At 42.1% G+C, this 22,463-nt stretch overlaps 1 protein-coding gene across 3 annotated transcripts in view; it reads right to left on the bottom strand.

Moving 5' to 3' along the window:
- sae1 (SUMO1 activating enzyme subunit 1) overlaps window positions 1-22,463 on the bottom strand; it is a 109,161-nt gene that overhangs the window by 52,562 nt on the left and 34,136 nt on the right. For all 3 annotated transcript variants that reach the window (XM_043680745.2, XM_043680748.2, XM_087983852.1), the window contains exon 6: window positions 3,108-3,213. In XM_043680745.2, coding sequence (XP_043536680.1) covers window positions 3,108-3,213 — 106 coding nt within the window. The remainder of the gene's footprint in view (window positions 1-3,107; window positions 3,214-22,463) is intronic.

Below are 22,463 nucleotides of genomic sequence, written 5' to 3'. Positions count from 1 at the left end.
ACCATGGACAAAGGAAATACAAAATGTCGCAGCAGGAAATTGGGCCTCAGTTTATTTATGGTGGATTCTTAAAGAGCCAGTTGAAAATAAAGGCAATATTTGCATTTTGAACAAAATAGTGCTTAAAAGCAAAAAAGACACACTTCTGGCACAATTACTCAATAAGAAAAAAGTAGGGAAAGACAGATGCAGAAAAGGTGCAGATAGTAACTTATTTTAAAAAAAAATTGCTACTGTGGTTACTGGCTGCCCAGCATTTGTTGAACCCCTCCCTGGTTGCCCTTGAGAAGGTGGTAGTGAACATCGTAGAATATGGCCGTTTGTCCCATTAAATCTGTGCTGGTTCTTTGCGAAAGTAATATACAAGTATTGATATTCTTGCTCCATATCTTTGTGGCCTTTCGTGCTTCGATGAAATTGAGCTAATTTTCCCTTAAAGGCCCACTGACTTGTCTCGACTTGAACCACTTCCTGTAACAAAGCATTTCTTGCCTTAACCTTCTGCTAAAAAAATCTTAACCTCTCTTTGCATTCTGAATATACAGTTTAATTTTAAAGGATTGTGCAGGCCAAAGCTAGGAGGCTGCTTAATTACACAAATTTGACTTTTTTTCTCCCCCCCAGATAAGTATGCAGATACTTGAATTAGGAAGAGCAGATCATTCAGTCCCTTGAGTTGCTCTGATATTCAACAAGGTCATGGTTGATTGGATTCTGGTCTCAACTCCAAACTCATGTCTATCCACCTTCTCTCCCTTCTTTATCAAGGATCTACCTATGTCAGCCTTATCTCGAGTGCTAAGACTTAGCCTATTCAGATTGTCATCAATTCCATACAAAAACGTAGCTGGAGACCAGTATGGATATAACACACACAAACAAACACAAAGTCTGTCAACAAGTATTTGCCAGGAAATAATCTTCTGGGAAAACTGCTGACATTACAAAATGACTTCCTCAGCTGAGATTGCTTTAGAAATGCCCCAGGGAAGTGAGGAGTGCTTTTCAATCCAAAGGTCTTACTTTTTAGTCCATGAGCTTGGAACCATAAATGATGTCGTAAGTTAACTCTCTATCATTGGTGTTGGCTTGACTGTAGCATGTTCTTTTCTTCCCCACCCCCTGCTGCACGAATAGTGGAGATGCTGGGTGTCACCACGTGTTGATGCTACATGAGCAACTCCCCTGTACAATGCCTGAACAACTTGGTCAGAGGTTGAGAAACTATTTCTTCCAAAAAACAATTGAATTAGTTTCAGGGACATGTCAAGTCCAGAGCTGCCACATATTGACATATTATGAGACAAGCACTAAAAGAAGAGGATATTTTTGATTGTAAGGGAAAAGTTGCGAGCCATCAGTAATGAGGTCTGAGCAACCACATATTCCAGCATTTGCCTCTCATCAATGCAGAGAAATCTTGCTAATTTGTATGTTAAAAATCCATAAATGCCCTAATGCGGGTGTCTCAACCAGCACCTCTGGTTGGACACAATGGACTTAATTGATTTTCTCACCCTTCTATCTCTTTGTGATAACCATACAATGCAACAGTGACTGTACAACTCCAGACTCATCCCGATATGATGCAGCACTGAGTGCTTCTGCAGCAAATGGAGCTCATTCTGCCTGGCTTCCATTTCAAATGAGGCACAACTCCAGCAATGGCATCAATGAAAGTTCATCAGGTCCCTTACATATTCCTGCAAAGCTCTCACACTGTCATTAAATACTGGAGGTTTCACAACTTGCAGTGTAAGTGGAGTGTTCCCAGCTGCCACAGATCCTCAGTGGAGCACTGTACCAGCATCAAACATGAAAAATGGTCACTTTGTCCCAAGTCTGTGATGATGAGTCTTCCTCACAAAGATAAGACATCATCCTTAAATCTCTCTTCCCACCTCTAAAGTACTACATAACCTGGCAAATATTCATTGCCAAAGTAATCTGTTTCAACTACCAATGGCAGTCATACCTTGACTTTTTGTGGCAAAGAGGAAAAAAAATGCTGCTCTTGCTCTATTTCAAGTCTTAACACTTAAGTGATGCAAAACACTCTCTCTGAGAAATAAGGTGACAGCATCCATTTTAATGACCTGACATCCCTCAGTTATTTTAACAGTAGTTGTGTCTTTCTGCTCATTCCAGAAGCCATGGGTTGGGAAAACATTTGGAAAAAGAACAGGCAAGATGGAGAGAGAGTGAAAGATTGAGAAAGTGTGATAGACAGATAAATATACGTTCAATGATATTAGCTTGGCTGCTTTCCCAATTAAAAGTATATTACAATCATGCAGCAAATAATGCCATAAATCTTCAATATCAACCAGCAGCAACTGCAGAATGAGCTTCTATGCACGATTTATTCTTAACTTCTTTTCCTGATAGTATGAAACAGTTAAGGGAACTGGACAATCATCTAAGTTTTAAAATTAAGTGTCGAAAGTGCACAACTTATTTTTGTTCACCCCTTATTTCTAATTCATTGATTCTTTCCGATGCAAGGTTCTGCAAAAACTGGATACTGTCAATGTCTTTATTCCCACGAGATTCAAGATTGTCTACGTCTGAGTGGGTGAACAGACTGCAAAGGAGGTCACAGCTGATCCTAATGCTGCCCCACCCCAGAGTGTTGCATAAAAACTCCAAGCAGTGGGTCGGTGGAGACCAATGCATCCTACATTAACTTTAACCCATATTGGGCAATTGATTCATGATCTCTGAAGCAGGCAAGCAAGTCACTCAAGTTGCTTAAACAAAAATGAATAACTGGGGCAACAAGTATGGCTAATCCATGGTCGTCAGCAGCCCCAAAATAAACAAAAATAACGATAAATCACAGTTGGAGCAGGTTAGAGAGGGAGTGCCAGGAGTCAAAGAGAGAGGGTAGAGGGTAGTGGACAGTATTCCTGATGAAGAGCATATGCTTGAAACGTCGAGTCTCCTGCTCCTGGGATGCTGCCTGACCTGCTGTGCTTTTCCACTCCGATGTCCAGTATGTGCAGTGCTCACTTCCTCCCTAAATTATTCTAAACTCAAAGCACTTCTGATATAAAACCCACGAATAGCTACACCATGCGCACATGCACAATGTGTTGCTCTGTTACCTTGCAGAAGAAAATAATCACTTGGGGTGCGTTTCAGACACGTCTTTGCCTTTTCGCTGCTCCAATCTACTTCCAGTGCCTCCTTAAGGTGGCAAAAATGCACTGTCTGGACAGAGGTAAAAAAGCAATATAAAAATTAGCACTCGAATGAACACAAGTACACTGAATTTTCTCATTAATAAGCCAACTGATACCCATTATCCCAGGATACACCCCAATTTAATGGTGCCTCTGGGGCGAAATGGGACTCTAATGTCATTTCTAAGCCCACAGAAGGCTCTCCAGTGAAGCCTCAGGTATGCCAGTGGCTTCTGTGGGGGAAAGGATTCATCACCAGGGTCCTAGCATTGGACAGAAGGTGAGAGAGAGTGAGAGCGAGAGCGAGAGCAAGAGCGACCCCTGTTACCTCCTCGCCCTTCCTGTAAACCCCAGCTCATCCTTATCTTTGGGGGTTGGGGGGGGGGGTGGAGCGTGGTGTGTGTGCGTGCGTTTACACAAATCTGTGAGTAATACATTAATCACATGCCTCTGTTGGCTGCATTCCCACCAAAAGCCACTACTCCAATTTCCATTGGTACTACTGGTGACCTGTCAGGCTCTGAGTGGGTCAGCAGCTTTTGACAGGAGAGTGTGTGTTTTACTGTCAACATTCTTAAATCATAGCAATGGTGTGCCTCTAGCAGCTGTTCTGTTGGACATTCCCCACACCCGATACCAGGAGTTTATCATCAGTTTTCTGCCCAGTGATCAGAAATTGGGCTTCAGTAATTCTGGCCAAAGTGCGAGAAAAGACACTTGGGCTAAACACTCACAATAATCAAAGCTGCACTCATAGCAACAATTAGTAAAAGGGCATTCACACAAGCAACATCCATCTAAGTGTTCAAGCATGCAACATGCCTATGTTGAGGTAGAACAGTCATGGTTCAACGCACTAGTTTCTCTGCTTGTAGAACAAGATAGGGCATGACCTGCAAGATTGGATTTACACAAGTGGGAGGCCCCAAACTTTTCAAACGCATTTTCAAGGTCACCCTGGTAACACTGACTTTGGACAGAGCAATGTAGAACGGTGAAGCTGAAGGCTGGCTTTGAGCTCAAGCAGTCATGTTAAGTATTGCCAGAGCATTTATTTAGCATCTATCATATCCACACCTGGATCAACTAATTTTATTGACTTCATGCTTTGAAAGAAATAAAACATATTGCACAAAAATCAATGTTTAATTGGACTGTGACAACTAGCTTTATTTTCACTGTTTGAATCTAGTTTGATTAAATTTGTGCCCAAAAATGCAAATGTGAATCAGAACCGTCACTTTCTAGCCCTTCTGAAACAAGGGACTTCGAAAACAAAGGCAGTAGATCACTTAAATTGTCAAAAAAAAATTGTTCACTGTGTAAAGGCCATTTTTAAAAAAAATTTCTGTATTTTTGATTATGGACTGAAATGGGAAAAACTGTTTGAATTAAAAAGAACAAGTACTGTGGAATCGATGCTGTAATTTTTAAAAGCAAGTTGCTAAAACTTATTAAAAACCAAAAGAACTGCAAATGCTGTAAATCAGAAACAAAAACACAAATTGCTGGAAAAGCTCAGCAGGTCTGACAGCATGTGTGGAGAGAATCAGTGTTAACGTTTTGAGAGGAAGGGTCAGTTGACCTGAAATGTTAACTCTGATTTTTCTGTCCACAGATGCTGCCAAACCTGCTGAGCTTTTCCAGCAATTTCTGTTTCTGTGCCAACACTTATTGTAAGTTCTATTCACACTGTTGCTTGGTTAAGCAGTGGGGGTGGGTTACTGCAGATGAGCTAGAGCCAAGGGGCGTATACATATTTGTTTGACTGGCAACAAATAACTGATTGGTCCGTGGAGTGGTGACCAATTGTTGATGACAAAGGTCCTTTACCTGTCAAAATAGAGAGGTTGGCTCCCAGGTGGCTGAACAGCATATAGGTGTGAAAGAAACAGCCAGTAGCTCTAGGACTGCTGGAAAGGGAAGTGGTACCTGTGGTTCACTTCTAAAGAAATTAAAGCCTGAAGAAAGGCAGCTTATTTTCCCTGACCAGCTGCTGCTTCAAAACAATGTCAGAGACTTTATAAGCTGTGAATCCATCACTCTGTGCCTCCTGAAAGCAAGTGAAGGTAGCCAATGAGGGGGGATCAAGGAGCAACAAGCCCTGACAAGCCAATAGAATCAGTTCTGCAAACGGTATAGATAGTGACCATTGAACTGCCTTGCTAGTTCTCCTTCATGCATAACACTAATATTTTTGGTAATGTTTGTTTGTGTACGCGTAGGGGAAGTTTTATAACAAGGCGAGAGTTTTAACTGGTACAGTTATATGTCAATAGTTTCTACCTGTTTATCTGCAGCAAAAATCTTTCATTTGTAACAAATATTAGTTCTTGCTAGGTACGAAAACCCAGTCCATGCTATTAAACTGTGTCTTGAGAGAAAGGAGAATCTGGGAGATTGAGTAATTCTGATAATATCTTTAGCTTTTGTGATAATTCCAAGAATAGCAGGATTTGACTTCCAGCACTTACCCCAATGAGGTATGGCAACTGACAACATGCTACCTTCAGCAACTGAGTCGGTTGTTATACCATTGATTAACCTTCCATCAGAGTACTAAAATATTCTTTGTCAAATCTAATTACCACAATATCTATTAACATTCATAACATAAGCCACATTTATAACCACTAGAGTGACTATGTCACGATCTCTGGCTGGGAAATTCATTAATGGAAGTTGAAAATAGCAAGCCATTATCTAATGTCTTTAAAGTTATCACAAACTCATGATTATCTGATCTGCTCGGATTAGTTAGAAAGTTTAACAATTCAGGGAGGGGATTTAATTGTAAGATAACAATGTTCTTGCAGTAACAATTTCGACGAGAGAGAAAGTGCACACGAGAGCGAGAGAAAGTGCACGAGAGAGCGAGAGAAAGCACGCGAGAGCGAGTAAACTTTTAAGAAATTGGACAGAAGCAATACGTCATTCAGCATTTTAGAGAAAGGTTCAATGCTTTAACTTCAACAGAACCTGAACTGTAAATATAACACCTTCCTTCCCATAGTCACACCCACACAGCCACTGAAACAAAACAAGTTGTATTAAGAAACTTTAGTAAAGAAATTAAGACATAGCAGTCAATAGCATTAGCATTGCTGAATCCCCCAATAATGTTCTGCAGCTTACTGCTGATCGGAAACTGAATTGGATCAGGTACAATAAATAGTGTGGCTGCACAAGCAAGTCAGCGGCTTGGAATTCTGCAACAATTAACTGAACTCCCCAATGCTTGTCCACCGTCTACAATGTGGAGGTGCCAGTGCTGGACTGGGGAGAACAAAGTCACATGACACCAGGTTATAGTCCAACAGGTTTGTTTAAAATCACAAGCTTTTGGAGCGCTTGTGATTTCACATAAACTTGCTGCACTATACGTGGTGTACCATGACCTGTGACTTTATCTACCATCTACAAGTCACAGTCAGGAATGTGATGGAATACACTATTTGTTTGGATGGGAGCAGCTCCAACGATCGAGAAGCTTGACAATATCCAGGGGAAAAAAAAGCAGCCTACTGGAATGATACGACTTCCGCCAGCTTAATCATTCACTCCTTTTACCTGTATAAACACAGCACTGGGTATCACCTACAAGATGCACTGCAGATACTCACAGCTCTTTTGAAAACATCAACCAAACATGCGGCCACTGCCATTTCGAAGGGCAAGGGCAGCGGATACAATGGAACACCACCACCTGCAAGTTCCCATCCATGCCCTCACGATCCTGATCTGGAACGATACTACCATTTCTTCTCAGTTGCTCAGTCAAAATCCAGAACTTCCTGTCTCATAGCACTGAGTGTACATACACCACACAGACTGCAGCAGATCAAGAAACACTCCAACCAATTACCTTGGGAGGTCATAAGGTGCTACATAAAATGTAGTTGTTTTGCAATTCATACTGTTGGAATCATTTGGTCAGTTCAGTTGCTTGTCCCCTGGAAGGAGTTAAGGAGCAGAAAGATAGACCTTTACTGCATAAACATTTGTAACATTATTTGCCGCTAAGTTGTAATAAATTACGAGCAATGCCCATCATAGAATCCCTAGAGTGTGGAAACAGGCCTTCCGGCCCAACAAGTCTACACTGACCCTCCGAAGGAGTAACCCACCCAGACCCATTCCCCTCCCCTATTACTCTACATCTACCCCTGACTAATGCACCTACCCTACACATGGGCAATTTAGCCTGGCCAATCCACCCTAACCTGCAAATCTTTGGATTGTGGGAGGCAACCCATGCAGACACGGGGAGAATGTGCCAACTCACACAGATAGTTCCCAAGGCTGGAATTGAACCCGGGTCCCTGGTGCTGCGAGGTAGCAGTGCTAACCACTGAGCCGCCCAAACGCTTGCGTGCCAGGAGACACTTCCATCTTCTCACTGAGGTACACTGAAAAGAAGGTTCCACAATTGAAGAGAAATAATGTTCTGATCTAGGGTTAAATTTACAATTCAGAAGTCACAGTGTAGTCTTATCATTGTTTCCACTGTCCGGAAATCTCAAAGCCTACATCGCATAAGGAAAGTGGTTCAAAACTTTGGTTCATAACTGAACAGCAGTGAGTAGAAACACTGCGGGTTTTTGTTGAGTTTGCAGATCTCGACAGAGATGAACATGGAACATTCCAGCGCAGTACAGGCCCTTCAGCCCTTGACGTTGCCAGACCTGTGGAACCAATCTGAAGCCCATCTATCCTACACTTCCATTTTCATCCATATGTTTATCCAAAGACCATTTAAATGCCCTTAAATTTGGCGAGTCTACTACTGTTGCAGGCAGGGCATTCCATGGATCTACTACTCTGAGTAAAGAGACTTCTGACATTTGTCCTATATCAATCACCCCTCAATTTAAAGCTATATCCCCTTGTGCTAGCCATCACCATTTGAGGAAAAAGGCTCTCACTGTCCTCCCTATCTAACCCTCTGAGTAACTAATACGTCTCAAGTAAGTTGCTTCTCTCAAACAAAAACAGCCTGAAGTGTCCCAGCCTTTCCTCATAGGGCCTTCCCTCCATATCAGGCAAAATCCTAGTAAATCTCCTCTGAACCCTTTCTAAAGCTTCCACAACTATAGTGCAGTGACCAGAACTGTACGCAATACTCAGTGTGCCAGCACCAGAGTTTTGTATAGCTGCAGTATGAAGGACAGTTTGCCGTTGCGTTTGATAACTCTTATAACCAAGAACTGGGGCAGCAGACATACATGAAGATCACCACCTGCAAGAACCTCTCCAAGCCACACATGCTTCATTTCACTGGGTCAAAAATTTTGACACTTCCTCTCTAAAAGCATGGGAGTACCTATACCACATGGACTGCTGTGGCTGAAGAAAGTGGCTCGTCATCACTCTCTCAAGGACCACCAGAGATGGACAAGAGGGACGGCAGCCTCACCAACACCAGTCACATTCCATTCAAGAATTAAAATGGATGGCCAACACTTCTGAAGGGGAAAGCAACAAACAAACTTAAAGCTTCCCCACACAGACATTCTCAGCTGGGCTGTAATCTTTGACACTCCTAAACATTCTACCTACTGATTTGCTAAGAATCTATTAATTACCTGACCTCTATTCTTTTCGGTCATTCATTCTGGAGTACAGGCTACTGGCAGCTCCTGCAATATTGCCAGTAGGAAAAAGAAATAAAATGAAAATGCACAGATTAATTTCCTGCCTCTAATCTCAGAAACCTGAGCTTCTCTCGAGTGCTTAGGACATTACCTGAACCTCTCAATGAGATTGTTTGTTTATTTTTCTGTCCAACTTGGAAGTTGGGTAATGCACATTCAGTAATCACCTGTAGTCAATATTTATGGCAATGATTGCTAAGCTCTCTTTGAAATGTGCTAACTTTTGATGATTAAAAAATGGGAGAAAGGGGCAAGTAACACCTACACTATCACGGATGGTTCAAAAATCAGACAAGGATAGAACTCCCTCCCAAAATTTAAAGTCAGCTCTTGTGATAAACAGATCAGGGAATGGCTACAAGCCTGTAACCTAATCTGAGCTCACATGGCTGTTATGAGCTTTGTTGTTTGCTATTTAGGTCAACGTTTTAATCTCTCAATCTGATGTTGTGTTGTAAACATCACAGCATAGCTTTTATTTCAAGTCTGTAGACCTTTAGTTTTCATTGGAGCTACTTTCTTCCAAACATTGCTTTAAAAAGTCATTTAATACCAAATTTCCATATGCAAATTACCCCAAATATGGAACACAAGTTGGTTCATAATGGAGGAAGCTTCTTCTGAGCAAACTACAGCCCATGCATATTGAAATTCCAAGGAATCCAATTTCTCAGCACAGACTGAAAGGAAAGTTATTGTAATTATACACTTTATGTGGGAATTGGAACTGTGCTGTACTAGTTGGGAGTACATTCAGGAAAGATCTTTGCTGTGCAGTTTACCCTAGAGACCTATCGAGTTTTTCAATACTCACAATTTTTAACAAAGAAAACATGGAGAGTATAAATGCAGCGTTAGTGAATTCTGATATGTGTTTCGTCTTTAGTCTCAAATGCGGACAGTGTTAGTGTTTTCTGTTTTTGTTGCAGAATTCCATCAAGACTCATTTTTTATTAACACGGACAATGCACTTGCAAAGGCTGTATCCAACGTCAAATGTCTAATATTACACTGGAAAGGTAAGCACTCCATCTGATTAATTGATAGAGTCATACAAACATGGAAACAGACCCTTCAGCCCAACTGGTCCATGCTGACCAGGTTTCCCAAATTGAACTGGTCCTATTTGTCTGTGCTATGGCAGGGAACTGGCATTGAATAGTAAAGTGCAGGTCTAATACACACACCTGAATATGCAGCTGTACAGAGGTAAGTGCTGGATCACATACAGCATGGTCTGAGAGCAAAGTCTTCCCACCTCCACTGCCTACTGTACTCTAAATCTTAAAGGGCACCCACATTTCTGGCAAGAGGAAGCTAAGCTGCTAAGTTCAATTACATTTCACAAACAATGATGTGTGAAAACAGTGGCTTCTCCATCGATGTCAGCAATAGCCTGCATTTCCATCGCAGGGTTTTGAAGACACTTCCCAGAAGTGATGGAATTAAATTGCACACCAAGGAAGGAAGTCAGTCAACGCAGGTAGCTTTTATGGAGCCTGTTAAGGAGGGAAAAATGGTGGAGAAGTTTAGAGAGGGAACTCCAGACCTCAGGCCCCAAGCATCCGAAGGCCATTAATATTGTAGTGACTGAAGTCACAGTAACACTAGAGATCATGGTTACTTTGGACGGTTTTAGGGTGGGAACAGATTACAGAGATAAAGACAAGTAAGGACATGGGAAATATTTGAAAACAAGTCTGCAACTCTTAAAACTGAGCCATTTCTGAATCAGGAGCCAGTGCAGGGCAGGGAATGTAGGGGTGGCAGCTGAATGGGAATGCAATTCAAAGGATGTCCTGGGGATGAAGATTCAAGAGATGAAGTAAACACAAGTTTAAAAACCATTTGTAAAAGGAACTTAAACTTTTTATACTGATAGCACAAGCTAGGAGGAGGTGACTAATAACAAGTTGCAATGGAAGTTTTCACTGGATTGGGAGTCAGAAATAGAACAGACGTAGACAAAGAGAAGTGGGGAGGAGACAGGAAAAAATAAAGTGCATCAGGTTCCCAAGAGTGAGCACTGCGTGGGCTTTATCACTTGGTCCTGTGATTTACACCTACACCACCCGTAGCTAGCACCATCCCTCAAGAACTGAACTCTTAAGTCGCTCATCTTATTGTAATAAAGTAAAGGAACATTCCTGTCTTGGAATTGACAACTGTTTTCCAAGACAGACAACTGCTGACCATTTCACAGTCCTGTCAACAGATGCCTCAACACGTCAGACACTAAGTAATTGCAGTGATTACCAAAATAAAATACCATGACTGTTGGAAATCTGAAATTAAAAAAAAATAGAAAACACTAGAAAAGGTCAGAATGTAGGTAACATCAGCAGGACAAGAAAAGCAGATTAGGTTTTCAGGTTGTTGACCTGATGAAATGGTCATCAGCTGAAAGGTTCACTTTCTCTCCATCCAGCATGCTGGTGGAGAACTACCAGCAACACTCTGCTTTTACTACATCAATGCTGATCCAAAGAGGAAGAATGTCTGGATGTGAAGCACTGTTGACAGCAGTGACCACACTTCAAAAGTACTCAATTGACGGTCAATTACCCTAAACCAGAATGTGTGAAAAGTGTTCAATAGCTACAAATTCCTTCCCTTCACAGGCACTACACAATGATACTGAAACAATACAAGTCTCAATATCATTTGACAGGGTAGATGCTGAGAGATCATTTCTCCTGGCTATAGTCCATGAGAAAGGTGGTCCCAGGGTGAGGAGGTAATTTCAGACTGAAATGAGGTGCAATTGTTGCACTCATGAGCATTATGAATATTTGGTATTACTTACCCCACGGTGCTGTGGGTGCATAGCCATGAAGAATATTCAATGGGGCAGATTCAACTGAGCTGCTCAAGAGGGCATTAGATAATGATTTAAATAAATCCAAAGCGTAGGCTTATAGGAAAGGGCAGGAGAACAGCAACAGGTCAAACTTCTCGGAGAGTTAGTACAGACATGATTGGCTGAATAGCCTCCAGTCTGCGATTCTGTTAACTCAGTACAGAGGATCAATAAATTTGTGGACTTGAAAATTGTGCAAAGGGGAACTGACCTGAACTGCACCTTTCCACCCGAAGAATAATCTTACCAAAGAAGGCTGATTTCCCTGCCAAATAAAAACCTTTGGTTATCAAGGGCAGATGGGAATCTGCAATTCGAGGGGCCTAATGACCCACTCCCATTTCCAATTCATATCCTCTCATGAAGTGAAGTTTCTTAGATTTGCCTCAACTCAACGATGACACCACAAGTGAAGGCCCATAGAGTGTCAGAGATGTACAGCACAGAAACAGACCCTTTGGTCCAACTCATCCATGCTGACCAGATAGTCAAAATTAATCCAGCCCCATTCGACAGCATTTGGCTCATATCCCTCTAAACCCTTCCTTTTCATATACCCATCCAAATGCCTTTTAAATGCTGTAATTGTACCAGTCTCCACCACTTCCTCTGGCAGCTCATTCCATACCTGTACCACACTCTCTGTGAAGTTGCCACTTCAGTCCCTTATTATAATCTTTCTCCATTCACTTTAAACCTATTCTATTTTGTTCAAACAGCACAATGTATTGACAGTTAGTCAATGTAGCATTTTATAAACTCATACTTTGGAAATAAAAGACTCAAGACAGACCCCAGAATATTGTCTGACTGGAGGTGTCTCACATTGTCTGACTGGAGGTGTCACCTTCTTCATATTGATAACACCTTAAATTGTCTCAGGGTAGTGACTTGAAAGAAATTTTGGGATTTGCATATTAAATCAAAACTTGCACCTCCATCCTAACTGATTAAAGATTTAAGAACCATCTTATGTGGTCAATTTGTTGTTTGACCCTTTGATCTTTTCCTTAGAAATTCCGTGTCTAAGATCTTCCTCTCTCACTAACACCAGATGAAAGAGCAGCGCTCCGAAAGTTAGTGTTTTCAAATAAACCCATTGGATTATAACCTGGTGCCATGTGATTTTTGACCTTGTCCAAGCCAGTCCAACACCAGCACCTCCACATCTATCCCCTCTAGTCTTGGACCCCTCTACGTTAGGGAAAAGCCCTTGACTATTCATGCTACCTATGCCCCCCATGATTTTACAAACCTCTATGAGGTCACTCCCCAGCCTCTGACGCTCCAGGGAAAACAGTCCTAGCCTCTCCTCATAGCTCAAACCCCCCAACCCTGGCAACATTCTTGTCAATCTTTTCTGAATCCTTTCAAGTTTCACAACATCTATCCCACAGTGGGGAGGCCAGAATTGAATGCAGTATTCCAAAACTGGCCGAAGCAATAAACACCTAGAAATATTCAACATCAACTGTCTTTCATTATAAAATACTTCACTTTTCACAAAAGTACTGAAACCTTTGATTTAAATGAAATTGTTTTGATTAATATACAGAAATGTACAAAACAAGCTCCAAAACAACAGCACCAACTAGTGGCAGAATCAAAATAAATCGAAAGTATGCCCAGGAATGAAACACTTCCAAAATCCAACACATCTGTGCAGGGATCTTTCTCCATTAACTCTGCATATTTTAATTTTAAAAGTGTTAAGATGAATATAGCAAATACTACTACCTTCACTCAAATACGAAGAGAGTACACTGAAAAGAGAAGAGTGGGGAAGCACAGAGATGGCAAGGAGTCACCAGGTTTGCCGGGGGGGGGGGGGGGGGGGGGGGGGGGGGGTGGATTAAGGGGAGGAGTGATATACAGAATGAGTTAGAGAGAGGGACTCAGGGTGTGCTACAGAGTCATGGGGAAATGAGGGGTGGGTACAGAGGGAGGGGTTTATTATAGACTGAGAGGGGTGTACAGGAGGGTTACAGAGAGTGAGGGAAGGGATGTTAGAGAGAGTGGGGGAGGAGTCAGCACCTTTTTACTTTTTTTTAAAATCCATAGTCCAAACAAAAAGAAAGTTCTACTTTACACCAATAAGACAGTGTATGAAGAGACCATAAAAACATTGGAGCAGATTTAGGCCATCCAGACTATCAAAGTTTGCTCTACCATTCAATGAGATCAGGGCTGACGTGACCACCCTCAAAAGATGGCTCGAGTTCTACAAATCACGTTACTGGAGTGCACAGAGTTATGAATAATATTGGCTCTTCCAGGAAGAGTGAGAGCAAAAGCAGAGAGAACAGAACTGAAGCTAATACTTGATTTGGTTCCTGACCAGGTGACCAATGCTTCTGTGGGGCCAGTGCAGCGCAAGCACATCACCTGCAAAGAGGAAGCAAAGTTTACACATATCTCTCTCATGTGGACAGTTTCCAGAACTGGCAGCTAGCTTCCGATCACCAATCTCTGTAAACTGCTCACTTTGCAAATTTCCCTGTTGACAGAAACATGGGGAAATGACCTTTAAAGTCTCAAAGTGGTAAATTCTCAACCAATGAATCAACGACAGCACTGACATGCAAGTCTCTTCTTATCAACAAAGAGCAAAAAGAGATTGAAAGAACCCAAAATGTAACAACTAATTAAATCCTGTGGTCTAGACTGATGCTTTTGAACAGCATTTCATAGATTTTAAAAATCTTTTTCCACTCTTAACATCCACGATTTGAATGTCTTTCTGCCCGTGCGCTTGTGAAGGGATTTAAGACAGGAATTTAAATTATAAAAGTTATAGGTTAGCAACTCATATTTCAAATTGGCTATTGGATAAAGCCAATTTGTTCAGAATAAACAGTTATTTTCTTATTAAGTGTACTAATCTGGTGAGTGTTCTTTTAACCAGAGTTTATTAGGCAGCTAAATTGGGGATTTTAGATTAGGTTAGATTAGATTCCCTACAGTGTAGAAACAGGCCCTTCGGCCCAACAAGTCCACACTGACCCTCCAAGGAGTAACCCACCCAGTCCCATTTCCCTCTGAAATTCACAGCCAATTCACTTGATCTGCACATCTTTGGACTGTGGGAGGAAACCCATGCAGACACAGGGAGAATGTGCAAACTCCACTTGCCAGAGATTGGAATCGAACCTGGGTCCCCAGTGCTGTGAGGCAGAAATCCTAACCACTGAGCCACCGTGCCACCCATATTTAGATAGCTTGGCTAAATGTTTTCATATGTATGACTACTCTGGGAATAGTGGGGCTTACTTTTTGGCTCACTACCCTAGCCAGTCATGATAATAAGGCTTTCTTTCCATATATGCTGCCAGACCTGCTGAGTTTTTCCAGCAATTTCTCATCTTGTTTGTGAGAATAAGATATTTCCTCGCTGGTTCAGAGACTTTGAACAATCTGTTTCAGGCGGTATTGGAAATGGGGCCATTAATTTCTTTTTAAGGCACAGAGATAGATTCTTGTTAAGCAAGGGAAGTTAAAGGTTTAGGTGTACCTGGGAGTAAGGAATTCAAAACAGAAGTAGATCAGCCATGATCTTCCTGAATAGCATAGAATATTCAAGGGGCTGAACAGCCTCTTCCTGCTGTTGAAGAAGTTGAAATTCTCCTTCAGGAAGAAGGGAGCAGAGAAAGTTGAAATTTAATGCAAGTGCTCAAAATCATGAGAAGTTTGATACAGCAAATGAGGAGAAACATTTCATTGGTGGAAGAGTCAGAAAGCAGGGGACAAAGACTGAAGATATTTAGCGACAGAAAAATGCTTTTTAAAATGGAGTGGAGATATGAACAGCAGTGGAAGCAGATTCAATAGTAACTTTTGACAGGGAATTATTGAGCACTTAGAAGATGCCCAGAGCTATGCAGAAAACAATAAAAGGGAGTGAGACTGGTAGAATAGCTCTGTCAAAGAGCTAGCACAGGCATTGCCTGTATAGTTTCCTTCATTCCTGTATCAATTCAGGATGGCATGTTTTTATAAAATGCCATCCAGAATCAACATCCACAAGAGAAATAAGAACACAGGAACAGGACTTCGGCCATTCATCCCATTGCGCTTGTCCTACCATTCAATACGATCATTGCTAATCAACTTCACCAATGCCTTTTACCCACCCCACACACATTCCTGCATGCAGATAGTAATCAAAAATCTATCAATCTTTATCTTAAAAATATTCAAAGACTGTGCTTCCATAGCCCTCTGTGGCAGAGAATTCCAAAGCACCATGACAGAGTGAAAGAAATTCTCCTCATCGTGGGTCTAAGTAGCAGCCCCCCATATTTTTAAATTGTACAATATCCCCTTATTCTAGATGCCCTGATGTTTTGGGGGTGGAGGGGGGGCTAGTGGTGGTAGTTTGTAGAGAAAGGGAGAGCGACAGAGAGCAAGGGAGACATTTTACCTGCATCCAGCCTGACTACACCTTTCAACATTTAATAACATCACTTCAGTCTTCCAATCTCTAGAAAATACAGGCCAAGTTTGCCCAATAGCTCTTCACAGGTCTATCCCACCATCCTGGGAACAAGTCTCACTTGAACGCTCTCTAGGGCAATACTACTGCTAATGTTGCTGAATACCTCCACAAATCTCTCTGCTGTTGTTTTTGTAAGAAAGTCCCTGGAGGCAGTGTATAGTTTCAGATGGCCACATCAAACAAGCCCCCTACCTAACACAAAACCCAGCCTGACAGGCATTCAAACGACTCACTCCGGAACCATGCTATCCACTTTTGACACACAAGTTTCCACAGTATCTCACACCTTTATCCACCACAGAAACAGCATGCATACATACAAGACTAATCATTCATTTACACTTCCAGCGTGTGAACAGTGAAAAGCTTGACCAGAGGAGTTGGCAAGACCTACAATGTTTACCACTTGACTTGGTGAGTCAACTTGAGGCCAACTCACCTGTTTAAAAACGTGAAATTACTTTCATTGCCTTGGAAATGGCCTCTTTAAGACCTTCCAAAAAAAAACAAAAGATTATAAACATCCTTGCCAAAGTTTAAAAAAAAATCACACAACACCAGGTTAGAGTCCAACCGGTTTATTTGGAAGCACGAGCTTCCAGAGCACTGTTCCTTCATCAGAAGGAGCAGTGCTCTGAAAGCTAGTGCTTCCAAATAAACCTGTTGGACTATAACCTGGTGTTGTGAGAGTTTTAACTTTGTCCACCCCAGTCCAACACATGGCACCTCCAAATCATCCTTGCCAAACAGTGCTTTCAACAACCTGCTAAACAAGGAGATCTGAAACTTGCAAAATGGAGGCTTGCTAAGATTTCACAAGTGGTCAAGTATCCATAGTTTAGTTTTGAAGTACTCAGACACTTTGAATTAAGTTTCTATTTATTACTCTGCAACTGCCCTGCTGGGTCAATAGAATTAGTTTCCCCATTTTTTATTTTAAAATCTATAACAAACTGCTTAATGTTCTTTTCCAAAAGAAAAATATGTAAAGGAAGAGACTGATAACAATATGCACAAAGCAATTTAATTCAACTAAATGCTTCAAATGACTGTGATGCATCACAACAAAGATAGCAGCTTATAAATATTGCGTGCCAGAAGCTGATCAGGGGTTAGGGAGTTTGTCATCAGCAGTCATGGGTTACCAAGTGCTGTCAGTCTTCCCTATATCACAGTCAAGGCCACAGTTACCCAAATCATTTGCACAGCTATGGATTTTATTTTTAAAAAAAATCCCCACCACCCTCAGCTGATCACACAGATTATTCAGTCAATATACACTTGCTACGATATCCTTCCAGGGACACAAAGTGCTTAACACACAACCAACAAATCACAGTTCAGATCCTGATAACTGATTCTGCCACAAACACTGCACATGTCTTGTTATTCCCGGCAGTGTGTTCACTGCACCAAGCTGCTATCACCACTGATCATCATGGTGCTACCAGCTAGCCCACAGGGGGTGCCACCATTTTCCATTCTTGTCAGCTACAATGCAGCTGTACAGTACAGTAGAACCTGCATCATCTGTTTGTGTCAGACAGCAATACGCACAGCCAGCTTGTAAAGTTCCTGGTCAGTCTCGTGGATCAGTGTGTCCTGGCAGGAACACAGCCCAGCTTCCAAGTCGTATGGATACCTTCCTTGGTTTGTGTGATAGCCTCAGCCTGTATTTAGGAGGCACTCACTTACCTAACATCTCTACTCCGGTTGCAACATAGGCTGGCATCAAACAGCCAAAAACCAAAATCTCAACACAGTTATTTATATATTTGTGTTCTACCCTTTGCTGTGACAGTCATTAACCTTAGTAACTCCTTTCTTTTCAGTCTTGACTTGACTCCGATTTAACACCTCTTACCAAATTTGATTCCTTCCTCCCAAGATTTAGTTTAAAATCGTCTCTTCTTCTGTAGTTTGTTGGCAGGGATACTAACCCCAGCACAGTTCAGATAGAGACTATCCCAACAGCATAGACCCCACATTCCACAGTACTGGTCAGAATACACTGTTCCCACACCAACCTTTGAGCAATGTATTTGTCTCCCTAATCCGACTTCCCTACGCCAATTTGCACATGGCTTGGGTAATAATCCAGAGGTTTGAGGTTCTGCTTCTTAATCTGGCACCTGGATCCCCATACTGACTATACATAACCTTCTTCCTTGACCTGCCTTTGTCAGCAGCACCTACACAGACCACAACAACTGGCTCCTACCCCTTCTATTTCCAATCCAGTGGAGAGCAGCCTCCAAAACCATGCCACCGGGCTGGCAACACAGTTGTCTCAACTAATTCTCTTCGCTGGAGAGAACATCCAATGTAGCTGTAAGAACCCCAAATCCATTGGGCAATTACAAATACTGGGACTCCAGCCATCTGGGCACTCACCTGCCTCACTCACACTCTCCTGTCCGTGAACACTTGACCAAATCCAATGACCTAATCCTAAACTACTGACTTGGAGGTGCCAGTATTGGACTGGGGTGGACAAAGTTTAAAAAAAAACCACACAACACCAGATTAAAGACCAACAGATTTATTTGGAAGCACTAGCTTTCGGAGCACTGCTCCTTCATCAGGTGGTTGTGGAGGTTAAGATCATGGTCACAGAATCTATAGCCAAAGGAGTCCAGTGTCATGGGGATGTGATACAGTAGACAATCTTAAATTAAAACTTTCATCTTTTAGAATGGGATATGCTGGTTTCTGTTCTTTGATATGTAAACCCCAGAACTTCTTTTAAATTACATTCTCAAGTTAGCTCAGTTTTTTAAACAATAGGTGTGAAGCCTGTGTCCCAATGCTAAGCCAGACTGACAAACCGTATGAGCTGAAAATGCGTTGCTAGAAAAGCACAGCAGGTCAGGCAGCATCCAAGGAGCAGGAGAATCGACGTTTCGGACAGCTCCTTGGATGCTGCCTGACCTGCTGCACTTTTCCAGCAACACATTTTCAGCTCTGATCTCCAGTCCTCACTTGCTCCTCCTGACAAACCGTCTGTACAGTTTTACAGAGTTTTACATGGATTCATGCAGTTCTTGAGCAAAATAAAATGTAATTCTGCAAAAATGTGCACGTATGCAGGAGCAAAAGATGGAATGCACATGTGAGCATGTGGGTGTGAGTGCACATGATCGAGTGTGAGAGACCTTGGTTAAGTGTGTATGTGTGAGAGGGGGAGAAGGAGAGAAGAAAGAAAGACAGGAAGAGCGTGCAAGTAAAAAAAGAGAACGAGAAGGACAGAGGGAGAGACAGAGACAGAGAATCATGCAATGGGGTCACCTGTAGTGTGACATGAACCCAAGGTCCTGGTTGAGGCCATTCCCATGGGTACATTCCCATTGTTGCCTGTCCCGAAGTCCACCTTGGTGTATGGTCACCCGAAGGTCTGAGACAGAATGCCCTGGCTTACAGAGGTGTTCCCCAACTGGGAGGGAAGATTCCTGCCTGGTGATTTGTTGTGCGGTGTCCATTCATCTGCTGTCGTAGCGTCTGCTCGCTCTTGCCAATGCACCATGCCTCAGGGCATCCTTGCTTGCAACGATGTTACCCGTGTTGACAAAGAACAAAGAAAATTTACAGCCCAGGAACAGGCCCTTCGGCCCTCCAAGCCTGAGCTGATCCAAATCCACTTTCTAAACCTATCGCCCAATTCCTAAGTATCTGTATCCCTCTGCTCCCCACCTACTCATGCATCTGTCCAGAAGCATCTTAAATGAATCTACCGTGCCTGCCTCTACCACCTCTGCTGGCAACGCATTCCAGGCACCTACCACCAGCTGTGTAAAGTACTTGCCGCATATATCCCCCTTAAACTTTTCATCTCTTACCTTGAATGCATGACCTCTTCTTAATGAATCCCTCACCCTGGGAAAAAAGCTTATCTCAATCTACCCTGTCTAAATCCTTTAGGATTTTGTAGACCTCAATCAAGTCCCCCCTCAATCTCCTGTTCTCTAATGAAAAGGATCCTTACTTACTCAACATCTCTTCATAGCTAGCACCTTCCATACCAGGCAACATCCTCGTAAAGCTTCTCTGCACCCTCTCCAAAGTGTCCACATCCTTTTGGTAATGTGGCGACCAGAACTGTATACAGGATTCTAAATGCAGCCAAACCAAAGTCTTGTACAATTTTAACATGACCTGCCAGCTCTTATACGTAATACCCTGTCCAATAAAGGAAAGCATACCATATGCCTTCTTGGCCACTTGATCCACCTGTGCAGCCACCTTCAGGGTACAATGAACCTGAACTCAAAAGATCTCTCTGCTCATCAACTTTTCCTAAAGCTCTTCTGTTTACAGTTTAGTTCGCTCTAGCATTAGACTTCCCAAAATGCATCACCTCACATTTGCCTGGATTGAATGCCATCTGCCACTTCTCCGTCCAACTCTCCATTCTATCTATATCTTCCTGTATTCTTTTACAATCTCCTATGCTTTCTACTACTCCACCAATTTTAGTGTCATCTGCAAACTTACAGATCAGACCAACAGTGCCCTCTTCCAGATCATTGATGTATATCATAAACAACAGTGGGCCCAGCACTGATCCCTGGAACACCACTGGTCACCTTTCTCCACTTCGAGAAACTCCCTTCAAACTACTACTCTCTGGTCCTGTTCTTTATAGAACACCCTGCACACATGTGATTTATTACCTTATCAAATGCCTTACTAAAGTCCATGTATATGACATCTACCGCTCTTCCTTCATCTATCAACTTGGTCACTTCCTCAAAGAAATCTATTAAGTTGGTAAGGCAGGATCTACCCCACACAAAACCATGTTGCCCATCACTGATAAGCCCATTTTACTTAAAATATGAATAGATTTTATCCCTCAGTACCTTCTCCAGCAACTTTCCCAACACTGACGTCAGACTCACTGGTCTGTAGTTACTTGGAATATCCCTACTACTCTTCTTGTACAGAGGGATAATATGAGCAACCTGCCAGTCCTCTGGTGCTTCACCTGTGTTTAAGGATGCTACAAAAATATCTGTCAGGGCCCCAGCTATTCCCTCTCTTAGCAACCTGGGATAAATCCCATCCGGTCCTGGGGATTTGTCCACCTTAATATCCTTTAGCCTACACATCTTACCTCCTTGTGTCAACGTGATTCAGAGTAAACCAACTTCTATCTCTAATATCAAGATTCATCATATCCCTCTCCTCAGTGAACACTGATGCAAAGTAATCATTGAGAATCTCACCCATTTTCCCAGATTCGACACACAACCTTCCTTCCTTATCCTTTGGTGGACCAACCCTTTCTCTAATTACCCTCTTGCTTCTTATATAAGAATAAAGTCCTTAATTCTGCTCAATAAAGTTATTAGTGACCTTTTTTAGCCTGCTTGATTCCTTGTTTAAGATTGGTCCTACTCTCCCGATATTCCTCCAAGGTCCGTTCTGTTCTTAGCTGCCTGGCCCTTTGTACGCTTGCCGTTTCCTCTTGGCTAGTCACAAGATTTCTCCACTGTTCACGAATCTTGCCTTTCCTATCCCTTGTTTTCAAAGGGACATGCCTATCCTGCACGATCTTCGAAAGCCTCCCACATATCAAATGTGGACTTTCCTTCAAATAGCTGTGTCCAATCCACGTTTCCCAGCTGCTGCCTAATTTCGGTATAATTGGTCTTGGCCCACTAACACTGACATGTCTTGCAGCGGCTGCTGTGGCAGGGTTGTATGGTGGTGTCATTTAAAAGTAGTTCTGGGATTTACATATCAAAGAAGAGAAACCAGCATATCCCATTATAAAAGGTGAAAGTTTCTACCCAAGATTGTTTACTGTATCACATCTCCATGACACTGGAGGCCTTTGGTTATAAATTCTGTGAGCATCTTAACCTCCACAACCATCTGATGAAGGAGCGGCACTCCAAAAGCTAGTGCTTCCAAATAAAACTGTTGGGACTATAACCTGGTGTTGTGAATTTTTTAAACTAAACTACTAACTGCATCTTTGGACAAAAAAATCCAGAAGGCTCCCCCTCACTGATGCATCAGTGCTTGAAATTTGATCTTCAGCTCAAACTGAACTGAAATTGCTTGAACAAACACTTGCTGCAGATGTATTTGCACTGGACAAAAATGGTCTCCAGGAACTTCTACATACTACAACTGTAACACATCTGTTTTGACATCCTTCATGTGCTATAATTAACTAGTTCATTATTTACTTAATTGCATGCTTACTTGTTTTTGCCTATTTAATTAACTTTACCTTCAGCTGCTGTATTACACTGAACCGT

This window comes from Chiloscyllium plagiosum, unplaced genomic scaffold (assembly GCF_037043375.1).
Source record: "Chiloscyllium plagiosum isolate Xiang-an unplaced genomic scaffold, Cpla_swu_hap1 HiC_scaffold_47, whole genome shotgun sequence".
NCBI lineage: Eukaryota > Metazoa > Chordata > Chondrichthyes > Orectolobiformes > Hemiscylliidae > Chiloscyllium > Chiloscyllium plagiosum.
Note: the sequence above shows the minus strand (reverse complement) of the source record. Positions and strands in the feature narration are given on the sequence as shown.